At 36.2% G+C, this 17942-nt stretch overlaps 1 protein-coding gene across 4 annotated transcripts in view; it reads right to left on the bottom strand.

The window, feature by feature from the left end:
* Nucleotides 1–322: 322 nt before the first annotated feature.
* PRPF40B (pre-mRNA processing factor 40 homolog B) overlaps nucleotides 323–17942 on the bottom strand; it is a 296834-nt gene continuing 279214 nt past the window's right edge. For 3 of the 4 annotated variants that reach the window (XM_053708036.1, XM_053708038.1, XM_053708039.1), the window contains one exon: nucleotides 323–697. In XM_053708036.1, the coding sequence (XP_053564011.1) occupies nucleotides 605–697 (93 nt within the window). In that variant the 3' untranslated portion in view covers nucleotides 323–604. The remainder of the gene's footprint in view (nucleotides 698–17942) is intronic. The other variant, XM_053708037.1, reaches the window with a different exon arrangement.

The following is a 17942-nucleotide window of genomic DNA, read 5'->3' as shown; positions in this document are numbered from 1 at the left end:
TTACTCTGCTGAGCTGAGGAAATTGTGAGGTAAAATATCTTTCTTTTTAACATTGAGATGCTAAGGTGATATTTTCCTGTCAGCTTTTTACAGTTATACTGGATCAGTTTCAAGTGATTTAGCATATGAGTATTATGTCCCTTTAATAAAGTTAATAATTGTGTGCATAATGTACAATCATAGTATAAAAAATAGCTTTTATTGTCCATTTGATGTCCTTTTAATGACAAAAGAAACTTAAATTAGAAAGTGTTTTTATATATTGGGAACAAACACACAGCCCTACTAAAGTATGACAGTAAGAGACGGCTTCAATGACACGTTTTCAGTTGACTTTTTTAATAAATAGTTTTGACTTTACAACAAATGTTTCAGTGTGTGAGTTAGCTTTTGGTAGGACTTATTTGTCCACTTTCCGCAATAAGTAAAATTGAGCCAGTTTTACATAAATAGTAGCTATGTTTTTTTTTTCTGCCTTATAACTGAATAAATCAATCAAAATATTTACTTTGAAAACAAAATTCTCTTCTTTAAAACATATGAACTTAAATAGTATAAAAAAGTTGTGGAAACATCACACATTCTTATGCTTAGAAACCTCTATCTATTGATCGTCATCCAGCTGTTGTAGTAAGGTCCGTCTTCTCTTCTCCAGTTCTCCTTCGCTGAGTTCACTCTCTGACGTGTCCCACCCTGTCTAAGAACAGAAACCGTAAGGAAAAACAGACAGATGAGGTGATGTTAAAGGTGTGCGCGTATCAAATATATAAAGCTGGCAGTACTTTCTGATTCCGTTGGCATAATCAGGCTCTGTAGTATTGAAAGTTCAGGGTGCATTCTCATTTAAACAATTATTAAAGGGACAGTTCACCCAAAAACTTTCTCCCCTTTAAATTATTCCCAATGATCCTTTTTACCTGCTAGAGTGTATTAAATTGGTTGCAAGTAGCTCCTTTACTCATATTTCAGCATTTGAAATAGCTGATTTAGCTTGTGGTTTCCCAACCTATACTGAACGTTTTGATACTGGCGTATATGCTATTGACAAGCCTAAGTAAACACAGCCAGCAGAAGAGATTACACCCTCAGTGGGGGGCATGATAGTTAAGTAATAAAATTATAATTTTCCATTGTTCTCTCTATGTATTGAGCTTTGGTGTTCCAGACAAATATAAGATAAGGAAGCAAGTCTGTGTACATGAAAGTGATAACATAATGAGATCTGATATTACCTGAAGCTCAACCCATTGTAATAGGCTGTGGTTTCAAAGCACAAAACCAGCTACTTCAGATACACAAATAAACCCAAAAATGCAATTTCTCAAATATTTTATACTCTGCAGTTGGTATAACAAGTCATTTAAAATACATTTATGGAAAAACTATTTTACAGTGTACTGTCCCTTTAAGCTAACAGTGACAATACAAAATATTTTGATGCTTTTGAAAAAGTGTTTTGGCCGGAGTATACAGAAACAAGAAAAAACACCACATGAAAATGCCCAGAAACATTAAGATTATTAACATTAAACGCATTCTTCATAAAATGATTTATATGTGTTTATGGTGCTTTTCTGCTTAAGCTGAGACTGCAGATTATTGAGTGTAGAAGTGATATAGGTATGCAAGTGTGCGTGCATAAAAACACAGAGAGTGTTTGCTGGAGCATAGCGGATCCCCAGAGCAATATCTGTACTCTGTAATATTTTATGTCACATCTGATTGGGATTCTGCATCACTAGAGCTTCTATTTTACAAAAAGAAAAATAACATTTTCTGCAACCTATTACACTGAAATGCTGGCGCTGGTTTGTAACACTTGTTTGTAATACTTTAAAAAGACAGAAGAGTCAAAATTAAAGGGACAGTCTAGTCACAATTTAACTTTCATGATTTAGATAGGGCATGCAATTTTAAAAACTAACTTTACTTTTATTATCAAATGTGCTTTGTTCTCTTGGTATTCTTTGTTGAAAGGCTCATAGGCTAATTTCTAAGCCCTTGAAGGCCACCTCTTATATCAGTGCATTTTGATTTATTTATTTTTTACAGCTAGACAGGACTAGTTCATGTGTGCCATATTAATAACATTGTGCTCACTCCTGTGGAGTTATATATGAGTTGGCACGGATTGGCTAAAATGCAAGTTAGTTAAAAGAACTGAAATAAGGGGGCAGTTTGCAGAGGCTTAAATACAAGGTAATCATAGAGGTAAAAAGTATATTAATCTGTGTTGGTTATGCAAAACTGGGGAATGGGTAATAAAGGGATTATCTATCTTTTTAACACCTTAAAGACCAGCAATGTACCATTTCTATGGTGGTGAGTTCAGAAGGGAGGGAGGGACTAATAGCGGTTTTGCCACTAGCAGCAAGACCCACGTTATTATAGCCAGACAATCCCTTAACTACCAGTGACGTACAGGGTACATTGCGGTCGTTAAGGGGTTATACATAAAAAACTCTGGCGTAGACTGTCCCTTTAAGCTTTCATAATATAGACAGAGCATGCAATTCTGAAAAACTTTCCAAAGGTTATCAAGAGAAAATTGTTCTTGTTCCACTCCAAGCAGATAAGCAAGAGTGTCTCCATCACAGTTTAATGATCTGATATTAAACTGAACCAAAAACACTCTACACTGTGATTGGTTATCTTAGAAAACAAGCTCTTTTTCATCTGCTTATATTTAGCCACAACCAAGGAAATCAGATGGATTCCACCAGGTTTTTTAAGAAGTCTATGGGGTAGATTTATCATACCCCGGGCGGACATGATTCGCTATAGCGAATTATGTCCGCCTGCATCGCTGAATGCCGACAGCGTATGTTGTCGGTATTTAACAATGCACAAGCAGTTCTGGTGAACTGCTTGTGCAATGCCGCCACCTGCAGATTTGCGGCCATACGGCTGCTAGCAGGGGGTGTCAATCAACCTGATCGTATTTTGATGGCGGTTTGATGTGCGCAGCCTCAGAGGAGGTGGACGAGTTAAAGAGCAGCGGTCTTAAGGCCGCTGCTTCTTAACTCCTGCTTCCGGCAAGCCTAAATGCTCGTGCGGAAACAGGGGTATACGGCCCCATTCAGGTTGTGATAAATCGGCCCCTAGGTCTGAACTGCTCTTGATTTGCAAAACTTTATAAATTATGCTAATTAGATGACATAGTAATTTTAAGCCCTTTCTTTTGTAATGCAGTGTTTAATTGCTGATTATTTCTATAAATTAAATGTTCCTTATAACATGGTTAAAATGAGAAACCCAATCTTCAATTTCTATGCACAGGGGTCAACCAACTTATTCATATACTGAGTTTTAGGTTACCAAAAAAGAGAAGTGATTTAGCTCATGTTTGAACACATTAACATATAAACAGTGGTGTCATTGTTTTTTTATTAATTTGATTAAAGACAAATTACTAGCAGCATTAACAAAATCAAACGGTATATTAAATTACTATACAAAAATATATCATTGAAAATATATGATCAATTAACATTCCTATTTTCATCTAACAAATGAACTGTGAAGCTACATTTGTCATTTATTTTATCCAATGGACAAGTGAAATATAAACCATTAAAATACATGTGATAAAGGTTAATAATTACGTTATAAGAATGTACTGGATTTCAGGCATCACACTTTAAAGAACATAGAGTTTCATAACATGAATTCATGATTTAAAACTGTAAAATTCCTGGGCATCTACAAAATAATCACACAACAGAAATAAGATACATGAGACAGGCATCCAAGTGACTGTATCAAATTCAGAAAAGTAACGCAGATATATCCGAAATGTGCAAAGAATTATCCTGAAGATTATTAGGTAGATAGTGAGGTATTCTAAAGCCTTTATACTATCTAAAAAAATATATTACTAGGTCACAACAGCTTTTAAACTAAAGATTAAAGGGACACAAAACACATTTTTTTTTCTTCCATGATTCAGATAGAGCATGCAAATTTAAGCAACTTTCTAATTTACTCCTATTGCAAATTTGTCTTCATTCTCTTGCTATCTTTATTTGAAAAGACAGGAATGTAAGCATAGGAGCCGGACCATTTTTGGTTCAGCACCTGAGTAGCACTTGCTGATTGGTGGTGCTGAATTAAAAATGGGCCGACTCCTATGCTTACATTCCTGTTTTTTCAAATAAAGATAGCAAGAGAATGAAGAAATATTTACAATAGGAGTAAATTAGAAAGTTGCTTAAAGGGACACTGAACCCACATTCTTTTCTTTCGTGATTTGGATAGAGCATTCAATTTGAAGCAACTTTCTAATTTACTCCTATTACCCATTTTTCTTTGTTCTCTTGCTATCTTTATTTGAAAAAGAAGGCATCTAACCTAAGAAGATAAACCAAATATGTTCCAAAAATCCTGAAATGTTAGTGGTAAGTCATGCGATTGTGACAAATAGATATATATGCGTGTAGAATATTAGTTGGGAAAACTACACGAGAGACCAGAGTTAGAATCAGAGAACACCTTAATAGTATCACATCACAATCAGATAATAAAAGGCAGGAGGAAAGAATGACACCAATAGCTAAGCATTTTATAGAAAGACATAATAGAAACTTAGAAACATTTTCCTGGAATATTATAGAAATGATTAGTCCTAATGAAAGAGGAGGGGACATTGAACAGAAACTGAATAAGCAAGAAATGTACTGGATATTTACAATAAATACAAGAATCCCGCAATGACTCAATTCCAGATTTGATTTAATCAACTACTGGAAATAATCTATTCTACTAATTTTTACATATATATATATATATATATATATATATATATATATATATATATATATATATATATATATATATATATATATATCATATTCAAAAATATCATAAACTATGTCTATATACACACATAATAATAGATCCACTTTAAAGTTCACAATGAGTTTGATATATTTGTAAAAGGTTTGACATTGTATCAATTATATTGTATTGTTCTGACAAGAAGAGGTGATATCCTAAATATATCAATTCTATCGTACTGTTCTGTGAGGGAGGGGTGAAATCCTATATCTTACATGAGTCAAGAGCTGTAGATATGCATATGAAAATGTGAAAGAGGATGATGCAAACACACTCATGGTATATCGTATAGATGTAACTTAATTTGAATGGTTTGATGTTAATATAACATTTTTTAAAAACAAGGTAAATTACATCTATAAATGTATACAGGATTTTAATATAAGAATGTGATAAAGAGTAAGCACTAATCAAAAGTTCCATTGTTATTTGAAACAGCAAGTTCCAATGTCCAAATGTTTATGGAAATGTATGGAATAGAAATATAGAGTTAAAACACTAAGGCCTAGATTTGGAGTTCGGCGGTAAAAGGGCTGTTAACGCTCCGCGGGTTTTTTTCTGGCCGCACCATAAATTTAACTCTGGTATCGAGAGTTCAAACAAATGCTGCGTTAGGCTCCAAAAAAGGAGCGTAGAGCATATTTACCGCAAATGCAACTCTCGATACCAGAGTTGCTTACGGACGCGGCCGGCATCAAAAACGTGCTCGTGCACGATTCTCCCATAGGAAACAATGGGGCAGTTTGAGCTGAAAAAAAACCTAACACCTGCAAAAAAGCAGCGTTCAGCTCTTAACGCAGCCCCATTGTTTCCTATGGGGAAACACTTCCTACGTCTGCACCTAATACTCTAACATGTACCCCGAGTCTAAACACCCCTAACCTTACACTTATTAACCCCTAATCTGCCGCCCCCGCTATCGCTGACCCCTGCATTACACTTTTAACCCCTAATCTGCCGCTCCGTAAACCGCCGCCACCTACGTTATCCCTATGTACCCCTAATCTGCTGCCCTAACATCGCCGACCCCTATGTTATATTTATTAACCCCTAATCTGCCCCCCACAACGTCGCCGACACCTGCCTACACTTATTAACCCCTAATCTGCCGAGCGGACCTGAGCGCTACTATAATAAAGTTATTAACCCCTAATCCGCCTCACTAACCCTATCATAAATAGTATTAACCCCTAATCTGCCCTCCCTAACATCGCCGACACCTACCTTCAATTATTAACCCCTAATCTGCCGACCGGAGCTCACCGCTATTCTAATAAATGTATTAACCCCTAAAGCTAAGTCTAACCCTAACACTAACACCCCCCTAAGTTAAATATAATTTTTATCTAACGAAATAAATTAACTCTTATTAAATAAATGATTCCTATTTAAAGCTAAATACTTACCTGTAAAATAAATCCTAATATAGCTACAATATAAATTATAATTATATTATAGCTATTTTAGGATTAATATTTATTTTACAGGCAACTTTGTAATTATTTTAACCAGGTACAATAGCTATTAAATAGTTAAGAACTATTTAATAGTTACCTAGTTAAAATAATAACAAATTTACCTGTAAAATAAATCCTAACCTAAGTTATAATTAAACCTAACACTACCCTATCAATAAAATAATTAAATAAACTACCTACAATTACCTACAATTAACCTAACACTACACTATCAATAAATTAATTAAACACAATTGCTACAAATAAATACAATTAAATAAACTATCTAAAGTACAAAAAATAAAAAAGAACTAAGTTACAGAAAATAATAAAATATTTACAAACTTAAGAAAAATATTACAACAATTTTAAACTAATTACACCTACTCTAAGCCCCCTAATAAAATAACAAAGCCCCCCAAAATAAAAAATTCCCTACCCTATTCTAAAATACAAATATTACAAGCTCTTTTACCTTACCAGCCCTGAACAGGGCCCTTTGCGGGGCATGCCCCAAGAATTTCAGCTCTTTTGCCTGTAAAAAAAAACATACAATACCCCCCCCCAACATTACAACCCACCACCCACATACCCCTAATCTAACCCAAACCCCCCTTAAATAAACCTAACACTAATCCCCTGAAGATCTTCCTACCTTGTCTTCACCATACCAGGTTCACCGATCCGTCCTGGCTCCAAGATCTTCATCCAACCCAAGCGGGGGTTGGCGATCCATAATCCGGTGCTCCAAAGTCTTCCTCCTATCCGGCAAGAAGAGGACATCCGGACCGGCAAACATCTTCTCCAAGCGGCATCTTCTATCTTCTTCCATCCGATGACGACCGGCTCCATCTTGAAGACCTCCAGCGCGGATCCATCCTCTTCTTCCGACGACTAGACGACGAATGACGGTTCCTTTAAGGGACGTCATCCAAGATGGCGTCCCTCGAATTCCGATTGGCTGATAGGATTCTATCAGCCAATCGGAATTAAGGTCGGAATTTTCTGATTGGCTGATGGAATCAGCCAATCAGAATATAGTTCAATCCGATTGGCTGATCCAATCAGCCAATCAGATTGAGCTCGCATTCTATTGGCTGATCGGAACAGCCAATAGAATGCGAGCTCAATCTGATTGGCTGATTGGATCAGCCAATCGGATTGAACTATATTCTGATTGGCTGATTCCATCAGCCAATCAGAAAATTCCGACCTTAATTCCGATTGGCTGATAGAATCCTATCAGCCAATCGGAATTCGAGGGACGCCATCTTGGATGACGTCCCTTAAAGGAACCGTCATTCGTCGTCTAGTCGTCGGAAGAAGAGGATGGATCCGCGCTGGAGGTCTTCAAGATGGAGCCGGTCGTCATCGGATGGAAGAAGATAGAAGATGCCGCTTGGAGAAGATGTTTGCCGGTCCGGATGTCCTCTTCTTGCCGGATAGGAGGAAGACTTTGGAGCACCGGATTATGGATCGCCAACCCCCGCTTGGGTTGGATGAAGATCTTGGAGCCAGGACGGATCGGTGAACCTGGTATGGTGAAGACAAGGTAGGAAGATCTTCAGGGGATTAGTGTTAGGTTTATTTAAGGGGGGTTTGGGTTAGATTAGGGGTATGTGGGTGGTGGGTTGTAATGTTGGGGGGGGGTATTGTATGTTTTTTTTTACAGGCAAAAGAGCTGAAATTCTTGGGGCATGCCCCGCAAAGGGCCCTGTTCAGGGCTGGTAAGGTAAAAGAGCTTGTAATATTTGTATTTTAGAATAGGGTAGGGAATTTTTTATTTTGGGGGGCTTTGTTATTTTATTAGGGGGCTTAGAGTAGGTGTAATTAGTTTAAAATTGTTGTAATATTTTTCTTATGTTTGTAAATATTTTATTATTTTCTGTAACTTAGTTCTTTTTTATTTTTTGTACTTTAGATAGTTTATTTAATTGTATTTATTTGTAGCAATTGTGTTTAATTAATTTATTGATAGTGTAGTGTTAGGTTAATTGTAGGTAATTGTAGGTAGTTTATTTAATTATTTTATTGATAGGGTAGTGTTAGGTTTAATTATATCTTAGGTTAGGATTTATTTTACAGGTAAATTTGTTATTATTTTAACTAGGTAACTATTAAATAGTTCTTAACTATTTAATAGCTATTGTACCTGGTTAAAATAATTACAAAGTTGCCTGTAAAATAAATATTAATCCTAAAATAGCTATAATATAATTATAATTTATATTGTAGCTATATTAGGGTTTATTTTACAGGTAAGTATTTAGCTTTAAATAGGAATTATTTATTTAATAAGAGTTAATTTATTTCGTTAGATAAAAATTATATTTAACTTAGGGGGGTGTTAGTGTTAGGGTTAGACTTAGCTTTAGGGGTTAATACATTTATTAGAATAGCGGTGAGCTCCGGTCGGCAGATTAGGGGTTAATAAGTGTAGGTAGGTGTCGGCGACGTTGAGGGGGGCAGATTAGGGGTTAATAAATATAACATAGGGGTCGGCGATGTTAGGGGTAGCAGATTAGGGGTACATAGGGATAACGTAGGTGGCGGCGATTTGCGGTCGGAAGATTAGGGGTTAATTATTTTAAGTAGCTTGCGGCGACGTTGTGGGGGGCAAGTTAGGGGTTAATAGATATAATACAGGGGTCGGCGGTGTTAGGGGCAGCAGATTAGGGGTACATAAGTATAACGTAGGTGGCGGTCGGCAGATTAGGGGTTAAAAATTTTAATCGAGTGGCGGCGATGTGGGGGGACCTCGGTTTAGGGGTACATAGGTAGTTTATGGGTGTTAGTGTACTTTAGGGTACAGTAGTTAAGAGCTTTATAAACCGGCGTTAGCCAGAAAGCTCTTAACTCCTGCTATTTTCAGGCGGCTGGAATCTTGTCGTTAGAGCTCTAACGCTCACTTCAGAAACGACTCTAAATACCGGCGTTAGGAAGATCCCATTGAAAAGATAGGCTACGCAAATGGCGTAGGGGGATCTGCGGTATGGAAAAGTCGCGGCTGAAAAGTGAGCGTTAGACCCTTTAATCACTGACTCCAAATACCAGCGGGCGGCCAAAACCAGCGTTAGGAGCCTCTAACGCTGGTTTTGACGGCTACCGCCGAACTCTAAATCTAGGCCTAAGCATGTTCAGGTGTTTTAATTACTAAAGATATATAAGAACTGTTTCAGTCAGACACAGATTATGTCTATGAGTATGGCTGTAATAGCTGAAACGCGTAAGATGATGTGGTCTGAACATACTAGCTTGTTTTATTGAAGATTGCTGTTTTTAAGATGTTACAATAAAGGATTGAAGATTATATACAAAGCAGCTTTGTTTTGGGATTTTCTTCTGTTCGCCTTTTTTTGAATTGATCTAACCCCTAAGAAGCCTGACAAATTTTGGTTCAGGACCCTGGACCGCACTTGTTGTTGCTTATTTATATTAATTAATCCACCAATCGGTAAGAAGAACCCAGGTTGTTCACCATAAATGGGCCGGCATCGAAACTTACATTCTTGCTTTTCAAATAAAGATACAAAAAGAATGAAGACAATTTGATAATAGGAGTAAATTAGAAAGTTGCTTAAAATTGCATACTCTATCTGAATCACAAAAGAAAAAATTTGGGTTCAGTGTCCCTTTAAATTGCCATGCTCTATCTGAATCATGAAAGAAAAGATTTGGGTTTTGTGTCTCTTTAACATCCTGATTATCAAAAAGTACATTATATTGTGCTGCTGCTTTGGGTCCTGGGACTCTGGGCTGCAGATGTATCATTGCAACAAAACAAAACTCAATTGATATGATATGGAATAGTGACGGGTCAGTTTGTTGTTCTGCAGAAAATATCAATATTAACTAAATTTCTCATAAAACTTGAGTCTAAATTGAAATAAAAACAAGAAAATAGAAAATATATACTGACCTTTGAATAAAAAATAATCTGGCATTGACTAATGTTTGGCTTTACAGTTTACCAGTCAACCAAGGGCTTTTCTAACCAGATAATCAGCTATTTATACAAAATCATCACGTCCCCTATAGTGATGACTGAACAGGAACAAATAGGCACAAGATTGTGGTTTATGTATTCGCGTATAGCTGCGAACTGATATACTATCTTTAAGAATATAAAACTAATGAAATTATATATAAACTAGGCAATAAGCAGCCTAGAGGGCAGTCTATTAATAAAAAAAAACTACAACCCCCAAAGCTAAAATTACACAAAATAAAAAATGTAAAATTACAGAAAAAATAAACAAAGCTATCCAAAATAAAAAAATTAAACCTAAACTAATACCCCTATAAAAAATCCCCCCAAAAAATAAAAACACCCCCTAATCTAATACTAAACTACCAATAGCCCTAAGTTAAACAGCTCTTTTACCTAAACAAATTACCAATTATCCCCTAACAGTAAAACCCCCCACCCACCGAACCCCCCAAAATAAAAATAAAAAAACACTAAAAAAAACCTAAACTACCCATTACCTCTAAAGGGGCATTTGTATGGGCATTCAGCTCTTTTACTACCCTTAAAAGGGCAATCAGCTCAGGGAATTAATGGGCTGGAAAAGAGTTGATTGCCCTTTTAAGGGCAGTAAAAGAGCTGAATGCCCTTTTAAGGGCAATGCCCATACAAATGCTCCTTTAGGGGCAATGGGTAGTTTATGTTTTTTTAGTGTTAGTTTATTTATTTTGGGAGGTTTAGTGAGTGTTTTTTTTTACTGTTAGGAGGGATTTAGTAATTTTTAAATGTAAAAGAGCTGTTTAACTTAGGGCAATGCCCTACAAAAGGCCCTTTCAAGGGCTATTGGTAGTTTAGTTTAGGGGGTGTTTTTATTTTGGGGGGGCTTTTTTATTTTCATAGGGATTAGGTTTATTTTTTTTATTTTTGATAATTTTGTTTATTTTTTTCTGTAATTTTAGAGTTTTGTATTTCTTTAATGTAAATGGCAAGAGTCCATGAGCTAGTGAGGTATGGGATATACATTCCTACCAGGAGGGGGCAGTTTTTCCCAAACCTCAAAATGCCTATAAATACACCTCCCACCACACACATACTTTACTTTTACAAACTTTGCCTCCTATGGATGTGGTGAAGTATGTTTGTGCTTGATTTTTATGATTCTTCTAAGATAAGCGCTTCTATGCATTCTAAAGCCCAATTCCTCTCAGAGTACAGTGTTTGTCAGAGGGATATGAACAGTATTGCCTGTTGATTTTTATGGTTTCACTTACGGGAAATCTTTTCAAGGGTTCTCTGTTATCGGTCGTAGAGATTCATCGATCGACGATATACTCTTATTCTATTACCTCTGCTGATAGTTTTCAGTACTGGTTTGGCTGCCTGCAATATGTGGATGGGTGTCTTCGGTAAGTATGTATAATTTTTTAAGACACTCTCAGCTATGTTTGGCGCTTTATGTATTAATATAAAGTTTTAAATATATGTATTTACTTATATTTGCCAATTTGTCAGGTCTATGTATATTTCCCTCTGCAGTCTAACAGTTTCAGAATGAGAATCATGTTTTAGGAAGTTATTTTCTTACCTGGGGTTTCATGTTTTTTTCCAATTTGACTTGTTTTTCCTTAAATTTCGCAGGGCAATTCTAGGCTCGCGGGGGCGCAAAATGCTATTATTTATTACTTCGTTTTTGGTGCAAATTTTTTTTGGCGCAAATTTGCGTCTATAGTGTCTCAATTTCATCATTTCCTGCGTCTTTATTGACATTAGGTTGTTTGCCGCAAAGTCGCGCTTGTTATGACGCGAGTCGCGTCATTTCCGGATGTTGATTGGCGCCAAATTTTTTTTCACTTTGCGTCATGCTTCATACTTGCCACCATTTATTTTTTTGATTATATTACCCCACTTCCTTTATGCTCCCTGCTCTCTTTATATTCTAGAGACCTATGCTGTTTGCTTTTCTGCTTATTTAGCATATGCATTTTTTCCCATTCCTGAAACTGCTATATGAGGAAATTGGATATTTTGTTTAAATGTTATTTTTTTCTTTTACATTTTGCAAGATGTCACAGTCTGATCCTGCCTCAGAAGCTACTGTAGGAACCATGCTGCCTGAACACAGTTCTACCAAAGCTAAGTGTATCTGTTGTAAACTAGATGAAATTATATCTCCAGCTATACTATGTAACAGTTGTCATGATAAGCTTTTGCATGCCGATAATGTTTCTGTTAGTACTAGTACAGCGTCTGTTGTTCCCTCAACATCTAATGTACATGATATCCCTGTTGATATGAAAAATGATATTGCTGATGCAATACAGAAGGCTATGTCTGCTATTCAACTTTCTAATAAACATAAAAGGTCTTTTAAAATTTCTCGTAAAGCTGATGAAATTTGTGATGACCGACAACATACTGATATATCCTTCTCTGAAGAGGATCTCTCTGGTTCAGAAGATCCTACTACAGACATTGAAGTTGATAAATCTTCTTATATTTTTAAGATTGAATATATTCGGTCTTTGTTGAAAGAAGTATTAGTTACTTTGGGTATTGAGGAGTCGGATCCTCTTGATAACAAATCCAGTAATCGTTTAAATTTTGTTTTTAAACCTCCTGTGATTACTCCTGAGGTTTTTCATGTTCCAGATGCCGTTTCTGATGTGACTGCTAAAGAATGGTCTAAGCCTGGTGCTTCTTTTAATCCTTCTTCTAGGTTTAAGAAGTTATATCCTTTACCAGCGGCTAATTTGGAATTTTGGGAAAAAGTCCTTAAGGTTGATGGGGCTATTTCTACGCTTGCCAAGCGTACTACTATTCCTATGGAAGATAGTACTTCTTTTAAGGATCCTTTAGATAGGAAGATTGAATCCTATCTAAGGAAAGCTTATTTATATTCTGGCTATATTCTCAGGCCTGCCATTTCTATGGCTGATGTTGCGGCTGCATCAACTTTTTGTTTGGATAGTCTAGCAAATCAGGAAACAGATTATGATTTTTCTATCATTGTTCGTTTGCTTCAACATGCTAATCATTTTATCTGTGATGTTATTTTTGATATCATCAAGAGTGATGTTAAATCTATGTCTTTAGCTATTCTAGCTAGAAGAGATTTATGGCTTAAATCATGGAATGCTGATATGGTATCTAAATCTAGATTACTATCTCTCTCTTTCCAGGGTAATAGTTTATTTGGTTCTCAGTTGGATTCTATTATTTCCACTATCACTGGGGGGGAAGGGAGTTTTTTGTCCCAAGATAAGAAGTCTAAGGGTAAATTTAAAGCTTCTAATCGGATTTGTTCCTTTCTTCAGAATAGAGAACAGAAAACCACTCCTTCCCCTAAGGACTCTGGTTCCATTTGGAAGCCACCTTCAAGTTTGAATAAATCCAAGCCTTATAAAAAACCAAAGCCAGCCCTCAAGACTGCATGAAGGTTCAACTGGTGGGGGGCAGATTGAAATTATTTCAAAGCATTTGGGCAGATTCTGTTCAGAATCAGTGGATTCAGAGCATTGTTTCTCAAGGGTATCGAATAGGTTTCAGAATAAGACCTCCTGTGAGGAGATTCTTTCTCTCTCATGTTCCAACAAATACAAAGAAAGAAAAGTTTTTAAATCGTTTTGTAAGGGTCCCAACTTTCAAGATGGTGACTATTACATGTCCGCAATAGACTTACAGGATGCTTATCTTCACATTCTGATTCATCCAGATCACTATCGGTTTCTGAGATTCTCTTTTCTAGACAAGCATTACCAATTTGTCGCTCTTCCATTTGGCCTAGCGACAGCTCCAAGAATCTTTTCAAAGGTTCTCGTTTTTTTGTCCACCATTTGCATGTTTGCTGTATAATGGAATAAAGGTTCCTGTTTTCAATAATACTGCCGTGCTGCTGGTTTTTTACTTTTTGGATTCTCGGTGCCCTTCTATCTGTAATCAGAGAGCAGGGTATTGCAGTGTTTCCTTATTTGGACGATATCTTGGTACTAGCTCAATCTTTTCATTTAGCAGAATCTCACACAAATCAACTAGTGTTGTTTCTTCAAAGTCATGGTTGGAGGATCAATTTACCAAAGAGTTTCTTGTCTAATTTCTGCGACTCATATCCCAGGTGTAGACAATTGGGAAGCGGATAATCTCAGCCGTCATACTTTGCAACCGGGGAAGTGGTCTCTCCATCCAGATGTGTTTTTTTCAGATTGTACAGATGTGGGGTCTGCCAGAAATAGATCTGATGGCTTCCCATCTAAACAGGAAACTTCCCAGATACCTTTCCAGGTCCAGGGATCCTCAGGCGGAGATGGTGGATACGATAGCAGTTCCTTGGTCTTACCAACTTGCCTATATTTTTCAACCTCTAGTTCTTCTTCCAAAGGTGAGCTCCAAGATCATAATTTTTGATAGCACCACAGGTTTTGGTATGCGGATCTTGTCTGGATGTCCAATTGCCAACCTTGGTCACTTCCTTTAAGGAACCTTCTGTCTCAAGGGCCGTTTTTCCATCAGTATCTCAAATCGCTAAATTTAAAGGTATGGAAATTGAACGTTTAGTGCTTAGTCATAAAGGTTTCTCTGACTCAGTCATTATTACTATGTTGCAGGTTCGTAAGTCTGTTTCTAGGAAGATTTATTATCGGATTTGGAAAAAATATATTTCATGGTGTTCTCATAAATTCTCTTGGCATTCTTTTAGAATTCCTAGAACTTTACAGTTTCTTCAGGATGGTTTGGTTAAAGGTTTGTCTGCAAGTACTTTGAAGGGACACATCTCTGCTCTTTTTATTTTATTTCATAGAAAGATTGCTAAACTTCCTGATATTTACTGTTTTGTTCAGGCTTTAGTCTGTATCAAGCCTGTTATTAAGTCTATTTCTCCTCCATGGAGTCTTAATTTGGTTTTGAAGGCTTTGCAGGCTCCTCCTTTTGAGCCTATGCATTCTTTGGCTATTAAACTACTTTCTTAGAAAGTGTAGTTTCTTTTGGCTATCTCTTCTGCTAGAAGCTCTCTTTTGAGTCTCCTTTTCTGATTTTTCATCAGGATAAAGCTGTTTTGCGGACTTCGCTAAAATTTCTTCCTAAGGTTGTGAATTCTAACAACATAGTAGGGAAATTGTTGTTCCTTCTTTGTGTCCAAATCCTAAGAATTCTCTTCAGGAAACCATTACATTCTTTGGATGTGGTAAAAGCTTTGAAATACTATGTGGAGGCTACTTAGGATTTCAGGAAGACTTCTAGTCTATTTGTTGTCTTTTCTGGTTCTAGGAAAGTCAGAAAGCCTCTGCCATTTCTTTGGCATCTTGGTTAAAGCTTTTGATTCACAAGGCTTATTTAGAGGCGGGTCAATCTCCGCCTCAGAGGATTACAGCTCATTCTACTAGATCAGTTGCCCCTTCGTGGGCTTTTAAGAATAAAGCTTCAGTTGATCAGATTTGCAAAACAGCAAATTGGTCTTCTTTGCATACATTTACTAAATTTAACCATTTTGATGTATTTGCTTCTTCTGAAGCAGTCTTTGGTAGAAAAGTTCTTCAGACAGCTTTCTCAGTTTGATTCTTCTGTTTATAAGAACTTATTTTGTGGATTTAATTTCTCAGCGGAAATAGCTGTTTTTATTTTATCCCTCCCTTTCTAGTGACTCTTCTGTGGACTTCCACATCTTGGGTATTTTATCCCATACGTCATTAGCTCATAGACTCTTGCCATTTACATGAAAGAAAACATAATTTATGTAAGAACTTACCTGATAAATTAATTTATTTCATAATTGCAAGAGTCCATGAGGCCCACCCTGTTTTTGGTGGTTATATTTTTTTGTATAAAAGCACAATATATTTTCCAGTTCCTCTTTTTTGTATGCTTGTATGTGTGTGGTGGGAGGTGTATTTATAGGCATTTTGAGGTTTGGGAAACTTTGCCCCCTCCTGGTAGGAATATATATCCCATACGTCACTAGCTCATGGACTCTTGCGATTATGAAAGAAATTAATTTATCAGGTAAGTTCTTAAATAAATTATGTTTTTTTGTAATTTAAAGGGACATTAAACCCAAAAATATTATTTCATTATTCATAAAGAGAATACAATTTTTAAAAAGTTTCCAATTAACTTCTGTTATCAAATTTGCTTTGTTCTCATGTTATTCTTTGTTTAAGGGATACCTAGGTAGGTAGCGTGCACATGCCTGAAGCACTACATGACAGGAAATAGTACTGCCATCTAGTGCTCCTGCTAATGTATAACATTGTTGCAAAACATAGAGCTGTAGACACATGCACACTCATACGCTTACTTTGCTGATTTTCAACAAAGGATAACAAGAAAAATATGAAAATTTGATAACACAAGTAATTGGAAATTGTTTTTAAAATTATATCTATTATCTGAATCATGAAAGGAAAAAAATGGGTTTTATGTCCCTTTAATGTTAGGATTAATTTAGGGGGTGTTAGGTTAGGGGGCTTAGTAATTAAATTAGTTATTTGCATTGTGGGCGGTTTGCGGTTTAGGAGTTTATAGGCTAATTAGGATTATTGTGATGCAGGGGTTTGTCGAATTAGGGATTAATAGGTTTATTAGGTTTATTGTGATGTGGTTTTTTTGTTGGTTTAGGGGTTAATAGGTTAATTAGCTTTATTGCGATGTGGGGGTTTGTCGGTTTAGGGGTTAATAGGTTAATTAGGTATATTGCAATGTGGGGGGTTTTCAGTTTAGGGGTTAATAGGTTAATTAGGTTTATTGCGATGTGGGGGGCTGGAGATTAAGGGGTTAATATTTTAATTATGTTATTTGCGGATTAGGGGTTAATTACTTTATTATTTTACGATGTGGGGGTTTGCGGTTTCGGTGTTTGCTAATACTTTGTACCGGAGGTTAGGTTTTTTTTGTTATACTTCGTGCGGGCGGTTACGTGTTTTTTATTTATTTCTTGCAGGCGGTTGCATTTTTTTTTTTTTTATTGCTTCGGGTTTGCCTATGCTGCATCCAATTGGATTTCGAAAATGACAGGGTGGTGAAAGAATCCACCACTACCTTGACATTTTTTCGGAATCCACCGGGATGCTGCTTCGCTGTATCCAGGTGGATTCTTTTGGCTGCCTCGCACAGCCAACATTCCTTTGATGATGTGTGCCCAACTGGCGACAACGACGGACGAGTTACAAACGCGAATGTAATATAGATAGATCGTGAAAATATTTTAACCCCGAACTATAATGTCTCATCTTATTTCATTCAAGCTTGCACAAAACAGTCTCATTTTTAAATTTAATATACAAGTACAGTATATGATAGTTTAACTAAAGCTATTTTACTTTTTGTCAGAAATAAATGACATTTACCAGGTCCCTAAGCAATTTGATCAACAAATCACTAACTTGGAGAACCCTACTTTGCAGTTAGAAGTTTTTTTTTTAATAATTCTTTACTAGCATTAACGGGACATGAAACCCAAAATGTTTTTTTTTTTCATGATTCAGATAGAGCATGGAATTAACACATTTCTAATTTAGTTCTATTATCAAATGTTCTTTGTTCTCTTGGTATCTTTTATTAAAAAGCAGGGACTTAAAGGAACAGTATACACCAATTTTTATATAACTATGTAATAGACACTACAATAAAGAAGAATATGCACAGATATGGATCTAAAATTCAAGTAAAAACCTTTTCAAATCTTACTTACA

This window comes from Bombina bombina, chromosome 3 (assembly GCF_027579735.1).
Source record: "Bombina bombina isolate aBomBom1 chromosome 3, aBomBom1.pri, whole genome shotgun sequence".
Lineage (NCBI taxonomy): Eukaryota > Metazoa > Chordata > Amphibia > Anura > Bombinatoridae > Bombina > Bombina bombina.
This window is presented reverse-complemented; position numbering and strand designations above follow the sequence as displayed.